The sequence below is a fragment of the Acinonyx jubatus genome, chromosome A2, assembly GCF_027475565.1.
Source record: "Acinonyx jubatus isolate Ajub_Pintada_27869175 chromosome A2, VMU_Ajub_asm_v1.0, whole genome shotgun sequence".
In the NCBI taxonomy this organism is placed as follows: Eukaryota; Metazoa; Chordata; class Mammalia; order Carnivora; family Felidae; genus Acinonyx; species Acinonyx jubatus.
The window spans coordinates 15,118,965-15,138,070 of NC_069383.1; the positions used below are offsets into that span (position 1 = coordinate 15,118,965).

Sequence of the window (19,106 nt, forward strand, 5' to 3'; positions counted from 1 at the left end):
TTTTTATTGTGGTTGGGGCTGGGATGAGGGTTCCTGAGCACCAGCAGGGGCTCATGTGGTCTGAATCACCTGGTGGCACCAGAGAAGGGAGTACCTAGCATTTCTTATCATTTTGTCCAGATGTGGGGCACAAGGGGAAGAAGGAAGGGTGAAGCTTAAAAGGTGTCATCAGTCAAACATCAAGAAAGGCAGTCAGGACTGTCATCACCATTCCTGTTTATTAATAAGCAGTAGTCCATGCCAAACCGGTTTGTTTAACCATTCACTACTGAAGGACATTTGGATTATTTCCAGTCTTTGGTTATTACAAATCAAGCTGCTATTGACATTGGGAATAGGTATTTGTATGGATACAGGTTTCATTTCTGAGATAAATGCCCAGGAGTGTGATCGCTGAGTCATATGGTAAGCATGTGTTTGTTAAACAAATTGCTTAATTCACGGTATATATTTTTTCTGTCCTTTTACTTTCAACCTACCTATATCACTATATTTGAAATGAGTTTCTTGTAAAAAGTACATAGTTGGGTCTTGGTTTCTTATCCACTCTGTCAACATCTTTTAATTGGTATATTTAGACCATTTACATTTAATGTGATTGACATGTTAGAAGACTTAATTCTGCCATTTTTTCTCCTATTTGCCCTTTCTATTTTTCCTGGACAAGGACATCTCATACATGTCTCTGTAGTTTGCAGCTGGAGAAAGACATGATTGTGCAATTAGCACAGAGGGAGGACAAAAAAGCCTGGGCTTAACCTCTCCAGTCTCCTCCTATACGTATCTTTTTCTTGCTTTTTCTATATTGTAGTAAATCTTAGCCATGAGTGTAACTTTGAATCCTCTGAACCCTTCCAGTGACTCACCAAACTAGTGGGTGGTCATGGGACCACTGAGACAGTAGGTAAGACTGAACTGGTTTTTAAGGTCCTTCTCTTCTTTTTAAGGTCATTAACTCCATCTTCCTCTCATCTCCGTAGGGCCTTCTTCCATCAGAAATGCCCCCATTCTCTTGAATCTCTAACCTCCCTGTCCAACAGCTCCTCTGCCTAACGATACTTTAACTCCCTACTCTAAAAACAAACAAACAGGGGCGCCTGGGTGGCTCAGTCGGTTAAGCGTCCGACTTCAACTCAGGTCACGATCTTGCGGTCTGTGGGTTCGTGCCCCGCGTCAGGCTCTGGGCTGATGGCTCAGAGCCTGGAGCCTGCTTCTGATTCTGTGTCTCCCTCTCTCTCTGCCCCTCCCCCGTTCATGCTCTGTCTCTCTCTGTCTCAAAAATAAATAAACGTTAAAAAATAAAAAATAAATAAAAAATAAAAACAAACAAACAAAAACAACCTCTCCCTCCACCTGCAAAAATACTCCCCGCCCCACGTCCTTAACCATGGTTTTCCTTTTAAGTTAGCGTCATGTTTCCCCCCTTATCCTCAGCATCCATTTCTTTGTGGTCTACGCTCACTGTCTCGGCTTTCTAATCTCATTCTCTTCTCTACCCACTATTGTTTTCTCAAGTCTCATGCAGTTCCAACAGGTTGCAGATTTGTCATGCTCCTCCCTAGGCTTTTGATAAAACTGAAACAAGAAAAAGAGGAATGAAAAGCCCTCCCCCCCACTTCCTGGTTCTTTTCTTTCCTTTATATCCATCAGCATCCTCTGTCTCTTACACTGATTCTTCTATTTCTATGCCTTAACCACTGGCGTCCGTGTGGTTCCTCACCCCATTGGCTGGTTAACCTCACTGTCGCCCACACTCTCCTGCTACTGCTGCTGCCACCACCACCACCACCGCCAACTACTGTTAACTTCTACAACTGTATCTCTAATCCCGACCTCTTACAGGAACACCTGAGCTCCAGGCTCGCCATAATAATTTCCCACAGGTAATATCTCTAGCTGGAGCCCCAAACACACTTCAGATTTAATACATCTACAACTGAACTAAATTCCCGTCTGAATGTTTTCTTTCCCTCTGGTTCCCCTAACTCGCTTAATGTCATTGCCATCTACTAAAACTTAAACATTTTCAAGTTTCCTATGTTTTACAACCTTTTCCATTGGTAGTGACTCACTTTATTTTTGTAATGATTCACTTTGAAATGAGCTGTTATTAATTTAACACTAGTCTGGTGTTACCTAAATATTCCCCAATAGGAACTTCCAGAATGTGAGGTTAATTTGTTAAAAAACTTCTAATCTATAGGATAAGGCCCCAAAGTCCTCCCTCCTTCTCCCTGCCTTTCCAGTCCAGTCCCCCCCCCACACACACACACACAGCTAGTCTTTTATGAAACCTGATTGCTTCTTATTCTCTTTTATGGTTCCTTTGTCTCTCCAGTCTACTATTTGCCCCTAAGTATTCCCTAAGGTTTGGTTTGCAACTCCCTACTCTTCTCACTTTACTTCCTTACCTAGGTAATCCTGTTTATCAGGGCTTCAATTACTATTGAAATGGTGCTGATTTCTCCAAATCTACGTCTCTAGATATCAGAGGACATTTTTCCTGATCTTCAGAATTAAGTTTCCGACTCCCACATGATTATCTCTACCTGGATGATATCTAAAGATTCAGAGTCTTTAGAAATCTAAAACAACCTCTCTAAATCATTGTTTCATATACATTTCATATTTCACTTATATGCATACATATTGGATATGTATATAAAATCGTGAAATGCTATCTCTGAATTCATATGCTCATAAAAGGGATGACATTTCTTTTTTTTTTTTTTTAACATTTTATTTTTAAGTATTCTCTACACCCAATGTGGGGCTTGAACTCACAACCCTGAGATCAAGAGTTGCATGCTCCTCTGACTGAGCCAGCCAGAAGCCCCAGGGATGACATTTCTGACATGGCCATTTAATCTCTAGGACACCCTTCCCTAATATTTGGCCAGTGTAGCACTGTGTGACTGACCTTCAGTTTTCCCTTGAGGTGTCACTTGGACTCACCTTGTAGCAGTCATTAGCAATGAGCTGTAAGAGGCTAAAGGACTCGCCAGAAGTTTCCATCTTGAGATACAGTTCCCAGGCTAGTCTTGGTTTCTTATTCATTATATCTACAAAAAAAAAAAAAAAAAAAAGTTGGGGCATTTATTTATTTATTTGTTAGAGAGAGAAAGAGAGAGAGAAAGAGCATGCAAGCAGGGGAGAGAGCGAAAGAGAGAAAAAAAATCCTAAGCAGACTCCATGCTCAACACAGATCCTGACATGGGGCTGATCCCATGACCCTGAGATCATGACCTGAGCGCAAATCAAGAGTTGGACACTCAACTGGCTGAGCCACCCAGGCGCCCCAGAGTTTTGCCTTTTAAATGTGCAGGAAATACAATTCTGCATCTTGCTATTCTTTGGATTTCGTTCTATGTTCCAAACAGACAAAGGAATGGTAAATAGCCCTTATGTAGAAAGCTTGCAAGGTCATCATTAAGCTGGTTCTCCATCAGAACTCTACCATACAAAAGATATTTAAGTTAGGATTCACAGAATTATGTCTTTTTAGATTGGGTTGATTTCCAGTAGTTCCCACTTTGCTCATCTGCTCAAAAGTCACATATCATTCATTAAATCCTTCTCATACAGTTTCAGCCTCACTGAGAACATGTGATTGCTGAAATTTTTCTGTGACTTCAAAAACTCTGTGAACATTTTAAATCTGAGTGAAAAAAAAAGGAGCAAGGAAAGATAATGAATAGGAGATGACAGACAGACAAAGGTTGTAGGCTACATAGTATTTTAAAAAATTATGGTTTGTGGGATTGAGCCCATGCTGTAGGCACGGAGCCCATTTTAGATTCTTTCTCCCTTTCTCTCTGCCCCTCCCCAGCTCATGCACGTGGGCACTCTCTCAAAATAAATAAACTTTAAAAACAGATTAAAAAAATATGTTTCCGACACATTACCACTTTTCAGGTCTTCATCATAATGAAAAGGTAAAATTAGCCTATTTAACACAGAATACTGTAAACTGAAATTCTGGAAACTTGAACAGGGCTGAAGGAAGAACTTGACACCTTTCAGGACTATTCATGGAGGTCAATGTTGTATGGTAGAACCAACTACAGGGTAAATGTACGTAATACGTGTACATGGCCACCCTAACTGAGTAGCATTAATGATGCTTAATTTCAGTGTTTACTCATTCTACAAAAAAAATTAGAAATGTTCACTGTAGGGGTGCCTGGGTGGCTGAGTCGGTTGAGCATCCGACTCATGATTTCAGCTCAGGTCATGATCCTGGGGTTGTGGGATTGAGCTCCATGTCAGGCTCTATGCTGGGCATGAAGCCAGCTTGGGATTCTCTCTCTCTCTCTCTCTCTCTCTCTCTCTCTCTCTCTCTCCATTTGCCCCTCTCCCCGGCTTTCTCTCTTTAAAATAAAAAAATAAAACAAGGGGCACCTGGGTGGCTCAGTCATTTGAGCGTCCAACTCTTGATTTTGGCTCAGGTCATTATCTCATGGTCATGATCTCACGATCAAGTCCTGCATCAGCCTCTGCACTGACAGCCTGGAGCCTGCCTGGGATTCTCAGTCTCCCCTCTCTCTTTGTCCCTCCCCTGCTTGTGCTCTTTTTCTCTCTCCCTCTCAAAATAAATAAATAAAATGAAAAAAAAAAAAAAACCTTAAAAATAAATAAATAAATAAATAAATGTTCACTATAATTTCTATCCAGAAGATTATGCAACAGAGAAGAAAAAGAGGATTCCTCTGTAACATTTAAAAGATGACTCACAGCACCGAGCTAACCAACTGAGGTAAATGTAGTCATTTTTCATCTTCTCACTTTGGATTAAAAGGAAAACCTGTAAGAAGAGGAAAGAAACGGAATAAACATGAAGATATTTTTGCAATAAAAGTACCTATATGGGCTTGCCTTAGGTTAACACTTAGTTGTAGCCTTACAGATGATCAAATGCTATCCAGACTGCTAAGTAAAGGACAAAACAGGGTGATGTTGACATACTTCTCTCAGTTATTGATCTCACAAGCTGGCAAAAGGCTGGTAAGGATATATAAGATTTGAACAGAATAATTAACAACTGCATAATACACATTTGTTTAAGAACACCTGACCGTATTACTGGGTAGTAAAACAAGTCTCAACAAATTTTGAAGGGCTGGTGTCTTACAGACCACATTGGATAGCCACAATACAATTAAGTTAGAAATCAAAATAAAAAGCTTGGGAAAGATAATACACGTATTTGAAAATCATGAAACACATTTTTTTTCCATTTTTAAAAAATTTACATCCAAATTAGTTAGGATATAGTGCAACAATGATTTCAGGAGTAGATTCCTTAATGCCCCTTACCCATTTAGCCCATCCCCCCTCCCACAACCCCTCCAGTAACCCTCAGTTTGTGCTCCATATTTATGAGTCTCTTCTGTTTTGTCCCCCTCCCTGTTTTTATATTATTTTTGTTTCCCTTCCCTTATGTTCATCTGTTTTGTCTCTTAAAGTCCTCATATGAGTGAAGTCATATGATTTTTGTCTTTGTCTGACTGACTAATTTCACTTAGCATAATACCCTCCAGTTCCATCACGTAGTTGCAAATGGCAAGATTTCATTCTTTTTGATTGCCGAGTAATACTCCATTGTATATATACCACATCTTCTTTATCCATTCATCCATCGATGGACATTTGGGCTCTTTCCATACTTTGGCTATTGTGGATAGTGCTGCTATAAACATGGGGGTGCATGTGTCCCTTCAAAACAGCACACCTGTATCCCTTGGATAAATACCTAGTAGTGCAATTGCTGGGTCGTAGGGTAGTTACATTTTTAATTTTTTGAGGAACCTCCATACTGTTTTCCAGAGTGGCTGCACCAGCTTGCATTCCCAATGAAACACATTTTAAATAAAATTTCACAAAGAAGGGGCGCCTGGGTGGCTCAGTCAGTTGAGCATCTGACTTTGGCTCAGGGCATGATCTCATGGTTTGTGAGTTTGAGCCCCGCATCGGGCTCTGTGTTGACAGCTCAGAGCCTGGAGCCTGCTTCGGATCCTGTGTCTCCCTCTCTCTCTGCCCCTCCCCTACTCATGCTCTGTCTCTCTCTCTCAAAAATAAGTAAAGACATTAAAAAAAAATTTCACAAAGAAGACATCATAATGGAAGTTAGGAAAGAATTTGAATTTGAATAATAAGTGGAACAATTTGCTAAATAATAACAAAACTGAATTGAATAATTCAACTGAATTGCTTTGAATGATTCAGACAAATTAATCTACAGGGTTAGAAGTCAAAATAGTGGTTAGCCTCCGGGGAAAGAGACGGACTCAAACAAGTAGATGAAGGGATTTCTATGGGGCTAGGGTAATACTGTTTCGTGATCTGAGTACTGATTATCTGGATATGTTCACTTTAAAAATTCATCAAGCTGTATACTTTGATTTGATTTGTACAATTTTCTCACTCTATGTTATGCTTTCATAAATGCTATCAAGAAAAGGGAAACAGTACATAGTTACAAAATCTACATCTATTCATATTTTACTTTTTAATATAACCTAAGAACAAAAGAACTTTTCATAATCCTTTGCCCTTGAACATTGTTTCAGTGACAAAAAGATAACAATGTTTTTATTTTTATCATTTATTTTCAAGTTTTTACTTATATTCCAGATAGCTAACATATTGTGTAATAGTGATTTTGGGTGTAGAATTTAGTGATTCATCACTTCCATCCAACACCCAGTGCTTACCATGTGCCCTCCTTAATACCCATCAGGCATTTAGCCCATCCCTGCCTACCTCCCCTCCAGCAAACCTCAGTTTGTGGTCTATAGTTAAGAGTCTGTTTTATGGTTTGCTTCTCTTTTTTTTTTATTTCCCCTATGTTTATCCGTTTTGTTTCACTCTGGAAAACAGTACGGAGGTTCCTCAAAAAGTTAAAGCAGACAGTGTTTATAAATAGAAATCATTCAAATGCATCAAAAGCAGATACCCACCTCTTCACCCTCACTGGTATTGCCTGTTGCAGCTTTGGCTTGGGCATAATTAAAGTTAAAGATGTCATCATTGTAGAAGTAACTCTGGAAAACATCCCAAGAATAGGTCACATTGAGTATTAACATACAAAATATAAAAACATCAGTTATACCAGATAAACTCAAAGATTTTTAAGGCATGGGCTGACACCACCAACATCACCATTGTAAAAGGGCCATCTCTATGAGTATCTTATCTCTGACACATTATATATAGTATTTTGTATACAAACTCATCTAGAAAATTCTATACTGACCTTAAATGAGTTGAGGTAAATCAAGACATCATCAAATTGCTTAAGCAGAAAGAAACAGGAAGCCATGCACTGCCTCCCAGGTATTGTATCTGAAATGGAATGGGAAAAGGAACCAGGTATATTCACGAAACTGCAAGTTCTCTTTAGCTGAGATTTGAGTCACTTTATAATTCAGAGATAGGAATGTATTCCAAGACCTCTTTCTAGATTCTGAGATTGTAGATTCTGTTCAGTGGACAAAACCCCAGCATAATGGAGGTCACACAGTACTTGAGGGTGACCAATGATCTCTCTTGGGCCTAACTCACAGACTCCAGAAGGAACACACGCCCTGCAGGCTACGGTATTCCTCGTATGTTTTCCCACGTCTTTGAGTCTCTCACCCGTTCCAACACGTGCACACTCAACTAATGTGGCTTAGTCTTCACCATCACTTGTCTATAAGACAACCTAGCACTTCCAGATCAAATGGAGAAATAATTTGCCGTGGAACCAGCTGGTCCTGATCTTGAACAACTTTCTGTCTGATATCAGATTCCTGTTTGAGATAGTAGAGAATTAGTGTGACCCCCACCCTTGACACTGGGACTCCTATTCATTCTTGCTCTGTTTAATTTTCCCCCCACAGCACTTATCACAGTCAGATACACCATGTGATCTACTTGTTTCTTGTGTGTATTGTCTGTCCCACTGGACTGTATGCTCCACAAGGATGGAAGACTTGTTGGTTTTATTTCCTGCTACATCCCCAGCACCTCAATAAAGTTTCTTATATAAATGAATGAAATGAGTAAAGGAAATATTATTCAATAAATGGTCGTGGTGAAACATTTGAAAGAAAATGAATATTCAGGGGTGATAAAAATATTTAACACCTAGTTCACTACGAACACTGTCCACCAGAAAAGATGCTGGCCTTAGACAACTGGTGCAAACAGCCGTACCAGCTCCCACTGGCCAACTCACAGCCCTTTTGATAGCCCTTTCTCAAATCTTACACTCAATCTTGACCAATGAAATCAATACTTAAGAAAATAAAGCAACAAAACTACTAGTGGGAAATGTAAGTGAATATTATCTAACTGTGGGGGTACGGAAGCATTTTCTAACCTACATACCCATGTATAATATCATCATAAAAAGGTAAACTTAATTGAATAAGATTTAAATATTTTTTATGTGAAAAAATACCACAGGCAAAATTGAAAGGCAAATGACCCGCCAGAAAAAATACCTATGACATGATGAAAGTTGAATACTTAGAAAGCCCTTGAAAAATCAAGAGAAGTTAACATTTCAAATCAAAACCAGAATCAGGGTGCCTGCGTGGCTCATTGGTTAAGTGTCCAACTCTTGACTTCAGCTGGGGTAATGATCTGTTTGTGGGTTTGAACCCTGCATCAGGCTCTGGGCTAACAGCATGGAGCCTGCTTGGGATTCTCTCTCCCTCTCTCTCTGCCCCTCCCCTGCTCACACTCTCCCTCTCTGAGTCAAAATAAATGAAAAATAAACATTAGAAAGAAACAGAATCGGGGGCGCCTGGGTGGCTCAGGCTCGGTTAAGCGTCCGACTTCAGCTCAGGTCACGATCTCGCGGTCTGTGAGTTCAAGCCCCGCATCAGGCTCTGGGCTGATGGCTCAGAGCTGGGAGCCTGCTTCCGATTCTGTGTCTCCCTCTCTCTCTGCCCCTCCCCCGTTCATGCTCTGTCTCTCTCTGTCCCAAAAAATAAACGGTAAAAAAAAAAAAAAAAAGTAATAAAAAAATAAATAAATAAAAAGAAACAGAATCGAATTTTAAGAATTCTTCTGAACTAAAGATTACATTTATTCTCCTCTATTTATATATTCTCTCATCCCACTTTAGTTGAGATGCTGAGAAGAGCTAACCCAATACTCCCTCCTGTGTCTCTCCCACAGGACTTCCTACTTTATACTTTTCTTTCAGGCCTGACAGACGTATCTCCGGACAGAGACTCAAACTTCACCAGTCAATATATGAACCAACTCCAACAAGTACAGATCATGTGAATGAGTACAGATTTCAGACATACCACACTCACTCGCTGACCCTCCCACCAGCTGGAAGAACTGCTGGGCAATTTTCATATGGTCCCTCTGAAAAACAAAGCAGAGCTGAGAGAGCTGATATAAGCGGAAAATATTTCACTTGTATTATATGTTATGCTTTGCAGATATCTGCCAGGATTTAATATATACCCTTCTTTTAAATCCTCTCCCAAACAAACTAATTCTTATTAGCATAAGCAACTGGAGAATCATAACCTGAAACTGAATTGAAACCAACCCAGGGTCAGATAAAAAAGAGAAAAAAATCGAATTCCCAAATTGTATCCTAAAAGTACCTTCATTAAATGAACTCATTCATTTAGTCATTCATTCACACAATGAACAGATATTTATTGCTCCTTTATCATATATCAGACCTTGTGGTAGGAGCCATAGTTATAACAAGGAGTATTAAATACACTCATTTATTGATTCAGTACCTATTTAATGCCTATTGTAGAGGGAGCCAGAGATAAAACGATTTATTTATATCTATTTTGTTCCAAAAATGATGCCATATTCGTATGAATAAGTACTTAATTTTGGGCAGTGCTTATAAAAAGTCTTTGCCAAAGAAACAATTATCCCCATTTTACAGATGCCAAGATTACAGCTCAGAGGTGTGCAAGGTTAATGCAACTCACTGAAAGTAAGAATGAAGATGTGCGATGATTTGCAGTTGTTATTAGGTATAAACACACTGCTTAAAAATGGGGCTTTTAAAAGATGAAGCAACAATTCTTAGGGTGAAAGATTTCTTTTTTTGGTCTTTAAATAACATAGAATTCTTTTTACAATGGAATCTAGGTTGGGGGATATGGAGGAACGAAAGGAACTGCAAATGAGCCTAATCGTAAGCTTATTGCTGGCTGAACTTGAACGTTCACTTTGATCTTTTCCACAACAGTGTAACTGCAGACTCTATGTTACCAGTGATTTCATACTTACCGAACCCATTTCCTGGCCAAGAGCTGCATTGACCACTCCTTTGAGGATATACTCCTGGCAACATGGAATAACACTAATTACTGTTAAGAGAATGTGTAGCTATGAGATGTCTTCCAAATTAATTTCAACTTAATACTCTCAATATATTATCAAAAGTTACCCAGAGTCACTTTTCTCTTTTCCATCCTTGGCTTGAATGAAAGAATTAGGAGACTTTCATTTGGTTTTCAGGAAAGTGTCCATATAACAGAATTCACCATATGTGTAAATTCTCAATCTTAAGCAGCAAAACTCAGTGGAAACTTTAAGTTTTATTTGAACTCAATGAAAAAAATTAACAATAAAATATTTATGTAATAATTTTTATCACCTTATTAGCCCCTGCCATTGTTCATAACAACAACATACACATTATTTTCTCTTTCCAATAATGTAATAACTTTGTTTTCATAATAATCTTTTTCCTCAAAAAAAAAAGTATCCTGTAATTTCCATTTGTAAGGTATTCTCTCTTTTGGAGCCCTGAGACCTCACCTTCATCCCTTCAGACATGGCTCTTTTCTTTAATAGACACCTTCTTTAGCAGCTTTATCAATTTTTTATGCAGGTACTATTTTTATTTAAGAGGGCTCATAAAAAGAACACAAAAGATGCCAAAGCTTTTATTTTATTTTTTTATTTGAGAGAGAGAGAGAGAGAGAGAGAGAGAGAGCATGAGTGGATGGAGGGGCAAAGAGAGAGAGAGAATCCTAAGCAGGCTCCACACTCAGCATGGAGCCCAATGTGGGACTCAATACGATGACCTTGGGATCATAACCTGAGTTGAAATAAAGAGTTGGAAGCTCAACCAGCTAAGCCACCCAGGCATCCCAATGCTGAAGCTTTTAATACACTTGAGAACTATACCTGCTTGGATTTCATAGGGTCTAGAAACATTTTCAGTCTTTCATTCAATGAGTACAGTGTCTACAACATACTTGTGTACATCGTGTTGGAAATCCAAATAGACAACGGTCCCTGACTGCAAAGAGCTAACAATCTAGTAGGGGAAAGACAAATTACAAACAATTATACTAGTGAGATAAGTTTCTTTCTATACCTTGCTGTTAGTTCCATTGTAATCCTAGATTTAGGTTTTTTCACACCTCAACCCTTTTGAGGAAATGACCACATATAAGGGAGTTTAAAAACATAAAAAATCCAGAATATTCATTCTCATATCAAAAGTCTGACAGGACATTCCTAGATCAATATATATGGTCTTCCCTGAGATTCTATAAGCAGGAATCTTCTCTAATATGCCTTCTTGCTACCTTTCTGAAATTCTGCTTTCAACAGAAGTTGGTTAGTAAAATGGTAACACATTTTCAATTACCTGAGGAGTAGTAGGTTCCAGATCCTTAATTAAGTTATAAGCTTCTTGAACATCATCTGAAATACAAGAAATAAGTAGCTATACTAGTCTATATTCCAGCAAACTCTTCTGAAATAGTCCCAAAAACATACGGTCCTTCAGTACTCAAACGTTCATGGGAAGTATGAGTTGTTTTATCTGTCTTCTAACTCTCCATCAAGTTCAATGTGGAGTAATTATCTTAAGGATAACCAAAATATCTTAGGAGACCCATAAGCCATGAAGCACCTAAAAAAGGGTTCAAGCTAAGAATATGGACTATTATATACCAATGGCATTGTAATTATACAAGAAAAACAACCGATTTTTTAAAAGAGAATATATATTAAGTTATATTAAGTATGTAGGAGTGAAATGACATGAAGTCTGGGATTTGCTGTAGGGGGAGTATGGATGAAAAAATAATGGCAATATCTTGAAGACTGTTGAAGCTGGAATGAATACTTGGCTGTTCGTTTTGGGCATTTATACTATTTACTTTTGCTTAGTTTGAAATTTTTTATAATAAAAATTAATTTATAAAACACATACGATATTTAATTCCTGTCCAAAAGCCTACTTCATTGAGCTTATATATCAGATAGAACTGTTTACACGTTCATGTTCTTATTTTAATAAACACTTACATTTTCCTCGATGAGGAATATGTTGTCTGGTTGGTTTCTACCATGCACCTAAAAAGGCCCACACTGTTAGTCCGAGGTCCTTGACACAGCGCCACCACCAATGCATGGTAGCTCCTATCCTGCACTCATCACTGTTAGTAAAAGACTGCTTTAGGCATGTGTCTACAATTTTATCCTTACTTAAGGGCAGTCAATGTCACATTCTCTTTGAATCATAATATTTCTCAAAAAAGCTGCAGGCAGAAAGAAACAGAAAGGCAGACAACTAGACTAAATAAAAAATAGTTAATGATAAAGACTCAAGAAAACGTGGATGTCCACTATACACAGGGGAACACTAGAAAAATAACTGTAAGGAAGAGGAAGGAAAAATGATGGAAAAACTGAAATAGATGGGTAGAGAACAAAAGACAGAAAAATAAAAGAAAGAAAGAAAAACAGAATGAGGGAGAAGGTTGGAGGCAAGAGAAAAGGTACGACAACAAATAAGCACCAATAAATTTGTTCTATCCTATGAACCTGCTGCAAATACATTTTTGGAAGCATTTTGGATTTTAAAAGTTAAGCAACTAGCTCAATCAGAGATTAAATGTTCTACCATATCTCATTGTAAGCAAGACCAAGACAAATTTTTCTTACCTTGACGAAGGTAGTAAATCACTAAGTTTAACCGAGCTTCAGGAATGACATCAACCAGGGGAGGCAAAACCTGCAAAGCCCCTTCTCCTCCTCGGAAAACAACCTAACGACAGAAAAAGTCCATTATTATGGCAATAAGCATGAATGCACTTATTGGGGAAATGTGTAAGGAGCTGCCACTTATAACTCAGTTATTCTTTGAAAAGATGAATATATTTTTGAAGCTCTCAATATACACACGACTTTGACCTTCGTGAAAAAAGCCATTATCTAAATTATAATAAGTGTAAGCAACAGAATAAAGGCATACGCCTATCGCATACGTTTCCTTTTCATAAGAACTACAGAAAACTCTTAAAGTACCCAATAGTCAATAATAAAACTTTTTTCTAGACAAATATTCTATATCAAAAACTCCAGGAAGGAATTTATATAACCTTTTTGAGCCTTTTTCTTCATTATAAGGATTGAATGAGATCAAGAGGGGTAAATGTGTGGTACATAGTAGGTAACATTTAATGAATTGCATAAATAGTAACGCCTACTGTTGGTCTGGGATTGTAGTAAGCACTGGCGTTGCAGCAAGAACAAGTCACTTCCTTGTCACTATAACAGCTACACTCAAGTGGGGAGAGAGCCTCAAACAGCAAACACATAAGAATATTGTCATATGCTAATGACAACGGCTAAAACAAAAATACTATCCGAGAGAGCAGTTTTATGCACTGGAGTATACCCAGAACCTAGCACAGTATCTGACACATAGCAAGCTGTTTCGTAAATAACTACACAGAGATCGAGGCCAACAGGCATGAGCTACCCAATCTCTGCTTTCTACCTCAAAAATATCCATTTGGTTTCTTTCTTGATTCTTCCTTATCTGAGATGTTCCCTTCTTTTGCCAAGATTAATTCTTTCATCTGGTTTCTTGATTTCATGACTTCAAAAAAATTAATTCTAGTACAGTTAACATCAGGTGTACAATATGGTGATTCAACTATTCTATACATTACTCAGTGCTCATCATGACAAGTGTACTCTTAATCCCCTTCACCTATTTCAACCATCCCCCCACTCATCTCCCCTCTGGTAATCAGCTATTTGTTCTCTGTAGTCAAGAGTCTGTTTTTTGGTTGGTCTCTTTTTTTCTTTGTTCATTTGTTTTCTTAAATTCCACGTATGACTGAAATCATACGGTGTCTTTCTCAGACTTATTTCATTTGACTTTCTACACTCTAGCTCCATCCATGTACCCCAAATGGCAAGATTTCACTCTTTTTATGGCTGAGTAATATTCCATTGTGTGTCTGTGGATTTGCTGTAGGGGGAGCAAAAGAATGAAACTGGACCATTTTCTTACACCAAAAGTAAACTCAAATGGATTAAGAACCTAAATATGACACCTGAAACCATAAACATCCTAAAAGAGAGCACAGGCAGTAATTTCTCACATTGGCCATAGTAGCAATTTTCTAGATATGTCTTCTGTGGTGAGGGCAACAAAAGCACACAAATATATATATTATATATATATATAATATATATAATATATTAATATATATTATAATTATATATATTTATATATAAATATATATATTCATCCATTCATTTATTGATTGACACTTGAGGTGCTTCCATAATTTGGCTATTGTAAATAATTCTGCAATAAATATAGGGGTACATATATAATTTTGAATATTTTCATGTTTTTCGTGTTGAGTAAACACCCAGCGGAATCCAGTGGAATTCTGGATCACATGGTAAATCTATTTTTAATTTTTCGAGGAACCCCCATACTCTTTCCCACAGTGCACCAATTTCATTCCCATTAACAGTGCACACGGGTTCCTTTTTCTCCACATTCTCACCAACATTTGTTACTTCCTGTGTTTTTATTTTAGCCATTCTAGCAGGTGTGAGGTGATATCTCATTGTGGTTTTGATTTACATTTTCCTGATGATGAATGATATTAAGCATCTTCTCATGTCTGTTGGCAACTTGGATGTCTTCTTTGGAGAAATGTCTGTTCATGTCTTCTGTCCATTTTTTAATTATTGGATTGGTTTTTTTGGTGTTGAGTTGTGTAAGTGGTTTTTTTTTTGTTTTTTGTTTTGTTTTGTTTTGTTTTTGAGAGAGAGAGAGAAAGAGCACGAGTGGAGTAGGTGTAGAAAGAGACAGAGAAAGAATTCCAAGCAGGCTATGTGCTGTTGAACAGAGCCCCATGTGGGGCTCAAACTCACTAACTGTGATATCATGACCTGAGCCGAGATCAAGGCAGATGCTTAACCGAATGAGCCACCCAAGCGCCCCAAGTTGTATAAGTTTTTTATACATTTTGGATACTGACCCCTTATCAGATGTCATTTGCAAATATCTTTTCCCACTCTGCAGGTTGTTTTTGTGTTTTGTTGACTGTTTCCTTGACTGGGCAGAACTTTTAATTTTGATGTTAGTCCTGTTTTTTTTTTTTGTTTTTTTTTTTTGCTTTTGTTGCCCTTACCACAGAAGACATATCTAGAAAAATACTACTATGGCCAATGTGAGAAATTACTGCCTGTGCTCTCCTTTAGGATGTTTATGGTTTCAGGTGTCATATTTAGGTTCTTAATCCATTTGAGTTTACTTTTGGGGTAAGAAAATGGCCCAGTTTCATTCTTTTGCATGTAGCTGTCTGATTTGCCCAACACCATTCGTTGAAAAGACTGTCTTTTTCCCATTTCATATTCCTGCCTCTTTTGTTGAAGACTCATTGATCATATAATTGTGGGTTTATTTCTGGCCCTTCTATTCTGTTCCATTGATCTGTGTCTATTTTTCTGCCAATACCATACTATTTTGATTACTACATCTTTGCAGTATATCTTGAAATCTGGGATTGTGATATCTCCAGTTTTGTTCCTCTTTTTCAAGATTACTTTGGCCATTCAGGATCTCTTACGGTTCCATACAAATTTTAGGATTGTTTGCTCTGGTTCTGTGACAAATGCTGTTGGTATTCTGAAAGGGATTGCATTACATGTATAGGTTGCTCCGGGTAGTATGGGGCATTTTAACATTTGTTCTCCCAATCCAGTTTGGGATGTTTTAGTCAACCTGGATCTCGTTTCTCTATTAATTATTCTATCTTCATTGCTCCTGGTCCTACTTCTCAACTTTAAACATACACAAGGGTTTTTGCTCTCTTGAAAAATCTTCCTCCCTCTGGATAGTGCCCTATTTTTTTCCTTTCTTTCAGTACCACACTTCAAAAGTGTGTGGCTTTACTGCTTCAACTTTATTATCCTCTTACTCCTTAACCTTCTGCTTTCAGCACACTAGTAAACTTACTCTCACAAGTCACAAATTAACTCCTTTAACCAAATTCAATGGACTCTTCTGCCCAATGATGCTTCTGCAGTTTGGACTGATGGCCATAGCATGATCACAAAAACATGATTTACTAAATGTGTACTAAGTGCTAGATACTGTGCAAAGCATCTTACACACGTTACCTCATTTGGTCCTCACAAGAAAATACGGTAGACACTGTAATTTCCCCTGTGGAACACCTGAGAACACTGAGTCTCAACAATGCTAAGTGACTCACCCAAAGGTCCAAAGCTGGTACATGGAATAGGCTGATTTTGACCTCAAGTCTGACTGCAAAAGCCAATGCTCATAACAACCATTTACATTGTGTAGTAATTTTAGACTTTGTTTTAAATTATAAAAGTATTATATGTTCAAAGGGGGAAAACTTATATATTACAAAAGGAAAATTTCTGTATTCTCATTTCTCTCTTTAATCCCACTCTCAGAAACAAATCCCTATTTACTAGCTGACATACTCCTTCCAGTCATATATACATATGGTGCTTCCTTACTCTGGCTGTACATTATATCCATCTGGGAAGCTTTTAAGAAAAGCTCCTTAAATACAGATGCTTTCAAAATAATATAAAAACAGGGAGGAGGACAAAACATAAGAGACTCCTAAATATGGAGAACAAACAGAGGGTTACTGGAGGGATTGTGGGGAGGATGGGCTAAATGGGTAAGGGGCACTAAGGAATCCATTCCTGAAATCATTGTTGCACTATATGCTAACTAACTTGGATGTAAATTTAAAAAATAAATTAAATTTTGGGCGCCTGGGTGGCTCAGTCAGTTAAGCGGCCGACTTCAGCTCAGGTCATGATCTCACACTCCGTGAGTTCGAGCCCCGCGTTGGGCTCTGTACTGACAGCTCAGAGCCTGGAGCGTGCTTCAGAGTCTGTGTCTCCCCCTCTCTCTGCCCCTCCCCTGCTCATGCTCTGTCTCTCTCTGTCTCAAAAACAAATTTAAAAACATTAAAAAATTAAAAACAAAAATAAAGATGGACTCGAGTTTGACTTTCGCCAGAAAATCCTTCCATTCATTGTAATCCACAAGGATAGATGTTCCTTGGTCTTGACCAACAAAATGAACCCTTGGACTTATACTGCCTTGCACTTCTTTCTAAAGGTTATATATGTCTTACTGCCCTCCCAGTAAGGGTTTCCTTGAGGAGAGGACCTCATATCTAAAACTTATGTTCTCTCTCCCATAGCAAGGAGGAGTTCACTTGGAGTAGAGAAGTATTTGTTGCAATATCTCCCTTCACGTATCCTTCTAACTGCTTTGATATACCAAAGTAGGATTAAGACTCAATTCAGTCACGATGATAGTGCTATTCACCAGATTGTGCCTGATGAGTTCTTTAGCAAATTCAAAGGAAGAAGAAGCGTTGTCCATCAAGCTTTTGAGTTCTGCCTGAAATTGAAAAAGGAAAGGCTTAGGAAAACGCAAGTATACAGTCCTTACACCACATATTTTTACAACGTTTTATAGTTTACAAGGAATTTAACACACTGTTTCATTTGTTTCTCAGGACTCGGAGAGTCAGTGTGATTATTATCCTCATTTTACAGATGAGAACATCAAGGCTTATAAACATTACATGACTTGAACCTTCCAATAAGCAGCAAGTGTGAAACTGGTCAACCCAAGTCTGAAGACTTGTACTTTGCAGAGCCAAAGGTGATAAAGGAGCTAAGTTTTTCACAACTGAGGTTGGTTCTTCAATGTGATCATTCCACCTATACCCAGAACTCTCATAGTACCTCCTTCCTGCTGAATTGGCCTTTACTTACATACCATAATTAAAATACCTTCTCCTATTATTTATTAGACCTATCAGATCTCTTCTGTATTCTCTCACCCTTTTAGCTCCCCATAGAACAAATGGTCAACCTTTCTAGCATCCTCACTAACACCCTCAATTCCCTTAGCCCTTCCTCAGCTTTCTGTTGTTCCTGACTTGCCAATCTATAATTTTGAGTAATCTTCCTCTCCTCCTTTTTCTACTTCCATCAGTAGGTAGCTAACCTTTTCAGGATAAAATAATTAAATTTTTAAAAATTTTATTTTAGAGACAGAGAGCAAGCAGGGGAGAGGGGCAGAGGGCTGAGGAGGGAGAGGGAAGGAGGGGGGGGGGAGAGAGACAGAGAGAGAGAGAGAGAGAGAGAGAGAATATCTTAAGCAGGCTCCATGCTAAGCGCAGAGCCTGATGTCGGGCTCGATCCCCTGACCCTGGGATCATGATCTGAGCTGAAATCAACAGTCAGACCCTCAACCAACTGAGCCACCCAGGCTCCCCACTATTTAAATTCTCGATTGTTCTCACTAACCACTACAAACTTGCTCTACTTGATCTCATATGGGATTGTGCATCTACCTCAGCAATGCTTTTATTAATCCCTTCTTTTGTCCACAGCAGCAATTCTAAAGTGTTTGGTAATATTAGGTTAGATCAGCAATTTTCAAGCTTTTTGATCTCAAGATCTTTTTTATAGTCTTAAAAATTATTAAGGATCCTTAAGAGCTTTTGTTTACATGGGTTATAGCCCACATAAATAGCGCACACTACAACATACACTGTATTAGAAATTAAAACAGAAATTTTAAATTATTCAATTAATCAAAAATAATAATAAAACCACTATATATTAACATAAATATATTTCATTAAGAAAACTGCATTTAGGGGCGCCTGGGTGGCTCAGTCAGTTGCGCATCCAACTTTGGCTAAGGTCATGATCTTATGGTTCGTGAGTTTTGAGTCCCACGTAGGGCTCTATGCTGACAGCTCAGAGCTGGG

At 38.3% G+C, this 19,106-nt stretch overlaps 1 protein-coding gene across 4 annotated transcripts in view; it reads right to left on the reverse strand.

Annotated features, from left to right (window-relative positions):
• IFT56 (intraflagellar transport 56) overlaps positions 1 to 19,106 on the reverse strand; it is a 47,755-nt gene that overhangs the window by 7,617 nt on the left and 21,032 nt on the right. For 3 of the 4 annotated variants that reach the window (XM_015067050.3, XM_027075567.2, XM_027075568.2), the window contains 9 exons: positions 17,645 to 17,719; positions 12,949 to 13,051; positions 11,645 to 11,700; positions 10,270 to 10,323; positions 9,306 to 9,369; positions 7,256 to 7,344; positions 6,960 to 7,043; positions 4,735 to 4,804; positions 2,956 to 3,062 (listed from right to left, as the gene is read on the reverse strand). In XM_015067050.3, the coding sequence (XP_014922536.2) occupies positions 2,956 to 3,062; positions 4,735 to 4,804; positions 6,960 to 7,043; positions 7,256 to 7,344; positions 9,306 to 9,369; positions 10,270 to 10,323; positions 11,645 to 11,700; positions 12,949 to 13,051; positions 17,645 to 17,719 (702 nt within the window). Of the gene's footprint in view, positions 1 to 2,955; positions 3,063 to 4,734; positions 4,805 to 6,959; positions 7,044 to 7,255; positions 7,345 to 9,305; positions 9,370 to 10,269; positions 10,324 to 11,644; positions 11,701 to 12,309; positions 12,358 to 12,948; positions 13,052 to 17,644; positions 17,720 to 19,106 lie in introns of those variants that run through there. The other variant, XR_003426026.2, reaches the window with a different exon arrangement.